This window comes from Apis dorsata, unplaced genomic scaffold, assembly GCF_000469605.1.
Source record: "Apis dorsata unplaced genomic scaffold, Apis dorsata 1.3 scaffold_307, whole genome shotgun sequence".
Lineage (NCBI taxonomy): Eukaryota > Metazoa > Arthropoda > Insecta > Hymenoptera > Apidae > Apis > Apis dorsata.
In genome coordinates, this window is record NW_006263579.1 from 65,550 (window position 1) to 71,921 (window position 6,372).

The window sequence follows — 6,372 nt, forward strand, 5'->3', positions numbered from 1 at the left end:
CATGCACCACTCTTACAGTTATATGGTGATATATGTGTATATACTGATTATCTTTTTTAATATAAATTAAACATAGTATATATTAAACATTTAATATAATATAATAAATATGAAAAATTATATTCTTAATATGCAGGGTTTGTCATATTTAGAATTCGTGTAAGAAGAGGTGGGCGCAAACGTCCTGTTCCTAAAGGTGCAACTTATGGAAAACCAAAAAGTCATGGTGTTAATCAGTTGAAACCTACTAGAAAATTACAATCTGTTGCCGAAGTAAGTTCATATTTATACAAATTGAAGTACAATCTTATGTCATCTTACATCATGTAATATGCAATTTTTATCATTTTATTTGATAAATACTTATTTTCAGGAACGTGTTGGTCGTCGTTGTGGAGGTTTACGAGTTTTGAATAGTTATTGGGTAGCTCAAGATTCTTCATATAAATATTATGAAGTTATTTTGGTTGATCCAGCACATAAGGTAATTTATAATATTTATATATTTTATAAAAATGAAATATTTGTATAAAATATTTGTATGATGATATTTTATTGCATACTGAAGTTTCATGATTTTTCATCTTCCTTGGATGTCTGAATAAATAATTGCAATAAAAGTTTTACAGGACAATATTAAAGAATGAAATATTAATAGTTTTATTCTTATTTCAGGCAATTCGTAATGATCCAAAAGTTAATTGGATATGTAATGCAGTACATAAACATCGTGAACTTCGTGGAAAGACATCAGCTGGCAGAAGTTCACGCGGTTTAGGCAAAGGACATCGTTATTCGCAAACTATTGGTGGTTCTCGTCGTGCAGCATGGCTGAGAAGAAACTCCTTATCGCTTCGCAGAAAGCGATAAAGTTTTTAAATGTTTCTAATAATGATATGTACATGATACATCATTGCATTGATATGTTACAGATATTTGTATCAATATTATGGTATATCCTGTACAAAATAAACATTTATTTCCTAATTAGTTGTTTTAAAGTGTTATATTTCATTTTTATAAATTAAGTAAATACAAATATAATATAATATGATATAATAAGATTTTACAAGTTTAATTATATGATAAATGCATAATACATTTAATTTACAAAATTCTTACAATATTTTTTTTCTGCATTTTTATCTTTCTATTTTATTTTTATTAATATTATAAAATATTAGAACTCATATTCCTGCAATAAACTTTTGTATTTATCTGTTATACATATATATTCTATATTATAATTAAAAAATATACTTTATTGTCCAGGACCAGATAATGACTTATCCATAAATTTTTTTTTTGCAAAACATAACCACCATTTGCTTGGTTTGCCATCTTCACCATATACTTTTTCTACAAGTCTAACACCAGTTTCTTGTCTTATTTGTTGCAAATATTGTCTCATAGTATCTATAAAAAAAAAATATTTTTACACTTAATAATTTTCAATTTGATATAAAACTAATGCAAAATATACCTGCTTCTACAGGATTACTTGGTTTTGCATATACAGAGTTTAAAGGAAAACCAGGATCGCCAGGAATATCAAATTTTGAAATAGCAAGAGAATACATTTCATTTGTAGCTTGAGCTTGAGTTGCACATTTCTGTAATCTTTTCAAGCATTCTGTTATATATAATGTAATATAAATTAAAACTCTATCAGCTTCACTCTAAAATAACATAATATTTTATATTTTTTTTCAGAAATATAGAATTAAAATAGAAATGAACACACTGTTGTTACCTTAATTTCATACGTTCTAAAGAACACATTTGCTTTGAAGAAATACAATGCTTCATCAATTATATCCAAATCCTTATTATTGAAGGGAGGTGCAGGACCTCTAAAATGTGTTCGAATTGGCAAAAGTGCCATATTACCAACATTTCCATTACTTTCAATAAAACTTGAATGATATGCCTAAAATAAAAAAAAAAAATAAGTAATCATTATAGTACTGTAATAAAAAATATTTCATTTTCATCTTTCTATTAATATATATAAATTAATGCAAAATGTTAAAAATAAGCATAAATACTTTATATAGATTGAAATCTAAAAAGGTTAGAAATAACATTATATGTCAAAATTCATTGAAATACATATATAATATTTAATACGAATTTAAGAAATATTTACTTACAGGCATACTGATAAATATAAAAAAATTTCTACTGTGCAATTATAAATTTTTACGAATCAATGTTAAACAAGCGTATTCTTAGATATATATATATATGCAAATCGATACGTCACATACTCATTTCTGATTAAAGATATCAAAGTTAACAAAACATATAACTACTGATTTTAAGAATATAAGAAATTCTTAATCTTTTAACATATAAAATATTTCATACAATTTAATTCATAAATATAAATATAATTATATATAATTTTAATAATATCTTCCATTTTAAAAATTGTAACTAGTATTATCATTTTTCGATTGGTAAATAATTATTCTTGTTTTTATTGTTTATTCATTTTATATAAAATTTATATTATTTTATGTACATTCAACAAATTTTATATTTTTTAATATATATAATTTCGCATTTTAATCTGATTATCATTATATTAATGATAAAAATAATTCTAGTAATATTCCAATGAAATGTATCTTGATTTTTTAGATTGGCTATTCTATTCACTTGATGCGAGAATTACTTCCGGTCATTTCCGTTAAATGGCGACGACGATGGATAGTTCATATCGGAGTGTGTTGTCGTAACTTTTTCTTTGTGATTTTGAGAAATCCTTCAATTGTTCTTTTTATATATCATAATTTTGTTATTTTATTGAGTTTATATATGAAAATTAGCTTATAAATTTCTATTTGTAAAACCGAAAAAATTGAAACATAAGCGTGCCTTGTGTCGGACACTTTTGTATGAGAATAATGGCCGATGTTGAAGGAAAAAAGCTCACTGAACTACGAGTTATAGATTTGAAAACAGAACTCGAGAGGCGTGGGCTAGATAAAACTGGCAATAAAGCAGCACTTCTTGAACGTCTTTCCAAAGTAAATTTTCTTATCCTTTATATTGTTTTTGTTAAGATTTCATTAACAATATTATTCTTTGTTTTATCGCCATTTTAACCCTTTTGATACCGTTGATAGTTTATTTCAACGCTATATATATATATCATTTCAAAACCTCAATTTTTCAAATAATTATTACAGTATTGCCATTGATGAACAAGTTTTTTTTTCTCTAATTATATTTAACTAATATAATTTTATATTTTTATTGTTCGTTATTATTATTATTATAACTTATGATAACTTCATTGTTATTTTGATATATAAAGGCCATAACTGATGAAGGTCAAGATCCTGATGAATACTTGATTGTACCTTGTGGTGGATTATGCAAAGTTAGTCCAAGAAAAAATAGTGGTATGTTATTTGACCTATATACATTAATTAAAAGGAAAGAGATAAATTTAAAATCATTTTATCAAATCAAATTTATAATTTTTTGCATTTTTAGTAACAGGTACAATTAATCAAGATGAAACTAATGATACATTAGAAAATCAAAAAGAAGAAAGTATGGAGGTATCTGATAATAATGATATAAAACTTAAACAAGAATCAAAGCCTGTTATAGAAGAAAATACAATATCTAAAGTGGAAGTAAGTATAAATAATATTTAGTTTATTATAAAAAAATATATTTATAAGAATAACAAAATAAAATTTTATTTTAGGAACTTCAAAGTGAAATTCAAAATAATATTAGCAAGGAAATAGAACACAAACAGGAACTTAAGAATCATTTAAATAAAAATTTGATCGAAAATACACAGGCTATTGATAAGAAAATAGAATCTGATGTAGCTACTACAGTAAATCAAACAACAACTAATTCAGTTTCTACTGTTGAGGCCAATGGTATCGACAATGAAGATTCCATCAATCTAACTATTGGCGAAGATGAAGAAAATCTCCTCGCTGAGGAGGTAATGGATTTAATTAAATCGTGACTTTAACATTTCAAAAAAAAATAAAAACTATTTTATATTTTTACTTTATATGTTTCAGACAGAGTCTCACGAGAGGCATAAGGGTAAGTTTGTTATATCTTGATTTGCACCTATATATGTACATACATGTATATATGTATATATATATACATACACACATATATGTATGTATGTATGTATGCATAGACGTAAGATTTCAAGGTATAGATATAGCACTACTATTGTCGATGGTCACGAGTAAGTTACTTAAGTATATGGCATCAGAAAGACCAAGAGACATGCTTATCTACGTATAAAATACCTCCATCTATCCAGAATTACGAGCGCGCTGGATTTGTCAACAAATTTACTACTTCATGCTTCATTTTACTTCCGATCTTCGAGCTCCATATTTTCAATCAAGCATACGTGCAGGAAGCGATGCAACCATTTATCATGTGGACGTGGCATGCAGTAATGTAGCTGCAGAGTATTATGGCGCGATGATCGACGAGGTTTCAACCAAAATGAAACATATATTCGTCGACGTTCTTGTGCGCAATATCAACTATATTCTACAAAGTTTATCCCATAAGTGCTAGTCTATAAGTTAGTTAACGCTAGAGTTTGATATAAAGTTACATTTAATTCTACCTAACCACCTAGAGCATCGTTGGATCGTTTGGTCTCCGAATTATGTGGATACAAGAAGACTGAAGTATATGTCAAGCCAAAAATCTTCCCCATATACGGTTGATGATGCATCGTTGTTTATTATCCTGGAGAAATCAATGTCTTAAAACCATCAACTTAAAATAATCGCATGTCATTTTAACGCGCAAATATTTTGCTATCGCAGAAATCAGATATATCCTGCATGCGTGCGTGCTTATGTCTGCGCGCGCGCGTGCATATATATTCCTTTTGCTACCTTTCTAGTTTTTTCTTTTCCTTTTCTCCTTTTTCCTCTTTGTTCTCCATTTTCTCTTCATTTCCCTTAAAGTTTTCTTTCAATATAGGTTTTGGTTCAGAGTCTATTTTATATAAAGGTACAAAGGTAATTTTAAATCGTTCGAAAATCAAAAGAAAAAAACAAAGTAGGGTCGCTATGGATTATACATTGAAGAGTGAATTTGTGTTATTGCAATCATGCGATCTTCATCATAATTTACTCCGCAATCTGTTAGTGGCTCGGAAAAGTTCCATGCAGGAAATACAGGCCACTAAGCAGCTGGAGTCTTAGGGAGGGAGAAGAAATCTGGCTTCGCAGAAAGTGACTATGCTACCTTGATTGTCTCTGCAGATGGAGGAGAGAAGAAGAAAGTGGAAGAAAACAAGAAGGGAGACTCTAAAGGGAGCGGTAGAGCAGAAGCTGGTGCCAACAACAAGGAAGGGACGACATCAGGTGGAAACGTCGGGACGAAGAGCAAGCAGGACGGTGGTGGAGATGGAAGCAAGAGGTTGGTCTCTCATTGCTAAACGGTTCACAGTGATACGACAACGAAATGTCACACAACTCTATGCTAGCGATGCTCTTCCACCGCATACAATACCATCAGGATAAGATACTGTCGAACGATGGATTTCCAAGCTGAATTATTCGTCACAGTCGCACGCAAGATTACTTTATTCCCTTTTTTTCAATCGCATACGAAGTTCCTTTCCGATCTCGTACGTTTAGGCTGTAATTCTTAACTCTGGAAAGTATGTTAAGAAATCGAGAAATTGGCTAGCAAACTTAACCAAACCAAGTCCTATATATACCGCTCCTATTCATAAACGAATATTTTTCGATGGTGTATTATACGCTCCAGAATTACCAATGAAAGTGATTATACATGCAACTTTTCCTCTCTGAAGATATTCGTTTATTAAATAAACAACAGTTTCGTCGAGCCTAGCAAGATATGTTAGCATCTTGAGATAAATTATACATTCGACAGATCCCACTTAAGCCTTAACGCGAGCATCAAGTAATCATATCATTCATCGAAGACTGCTACTCTATATCGCGTGTGTGTCAATGCTTATTCCAAGTTACAAAGAAGTGTCAAGCCCATCCGGAAGAACTACGAAGGAAATACTCCATTTTTGGAAAGCTTATGTAAGAGGGATGCAATACAAATATATTTCCCGCACGGACATACTTTCATTACACGAACGATGAAATATGGATTCAGCCGCAATGAAACGTAGTAATTTCATTAAACTGCTAACAAATTGTATCACAGCTGATGTACAAGTGAACGCCAAAACGAATATCTAATTATTATTACAGTTACTGTTGTTTCTATTATTGTTGCTGCTGCTATTGTGGTTGTTGTCTTTATCATTATTAACAACGACGATGATGGTGATGATGATGATGATGATGATGATGATGATGATGA

General features: G+C 29.6%; 3 protein-coding genes across 3 annotated transcripts in view; 2 read left to right on the forward strand and 1 right to left on the reverse strand.

Moving 5' to 3' along the window:
- The window catches only part of LOC102680296 (60S ribosomal protein L15), a 1,981-nt gene extending 991 nt beyond the window's left edge, over positions 1-990 (forward strand). The window contains exons 3-5 of the mRNA XM_006617395.2: positions 137-273; positions 374-484; positions 676-990. Coding sequence (XP_006617458.1) covers positions 137-273; positions 374-484; positions 676-870 — 443 coding nt within the window. The 3' untranslated portion in view covers positions 871-990. The remainder of the gene's footprint in view (positions 1-136; positions 274-373; positions 485-675) is intronic.
- LOC102680173 (actin-related protein 2/3 complex subunit 3) lies at positions 988-2,304 on the reverse strand. The gene is made up of 4 exons (XM_006617394.2): positions 2,154-2,304; positions 1,754-1,930; positions 1,484-1,679; positions 988-1,416 (listed from the first exon to the last, which is right to left on the reverse strand). Exons 1-4 carry the CDS (start codon positions 2,157-2,159, stop codon positions 1,262-1,264), a joined length of 534 nt encoding a protein of 177 aa, XP_006617457.1. The 5' UTR covers positions 2,160-2,304; the 3' UTR covers positions 988-1,261.
- A 599-nt stretch (positions 2,305-2,903) lies between these two features.
- The window catches only part of LOC102680576 (SAFB-like transcription modulator), a 7,031-nt gene continuing 3,562 nt past the window's right edge, over positions 2,904-6,372 (forward strand). The window contains exons 1-6 of the mRNA XM_006617397.2: positions 2,904-3,035; positions 3,326-3,413; positions 3,508-3,653; positions 3,728-3,979; positions 4,062-4,086; positions 5,286-5,442. Of these exons, the coding sequence (XP_006617460.1) occupies positions 2,904-3,035; positions 3,326-3,413; positions 3,508-3,653; positions 3,728-3,979; positions 4,062-4,086; positions 5,286-5,442 (800 nt within the window). The remainder of the gene's footprint in view (positions 3,036-3,325; positions 3,414-3,507; positions 3,654-3,727; positions 3,980-4,061; positions 4,087-5,285; positions 5,443-6,372) is intronic.

Bases quoted from the DNA above. Each gene is read 5' to 3' on its own strand.
- LOC102680173 (XM_006617394.2), bottom strand. The intron at 1,680-1,753 runs GTAACAACAGTG...ATGTTATTTTAG, and splicing joins TTAGAACGTATGAAATTAAG to AGTGAAGCTGATAGAGTTTT. The intron at 1,417-1,483 runs GTATATTTTGCA...TTTTTTTTATAG, and splicing joins AAGTAATCCTGTAGAAGCAG to ATACTATGAGACAATATTTG.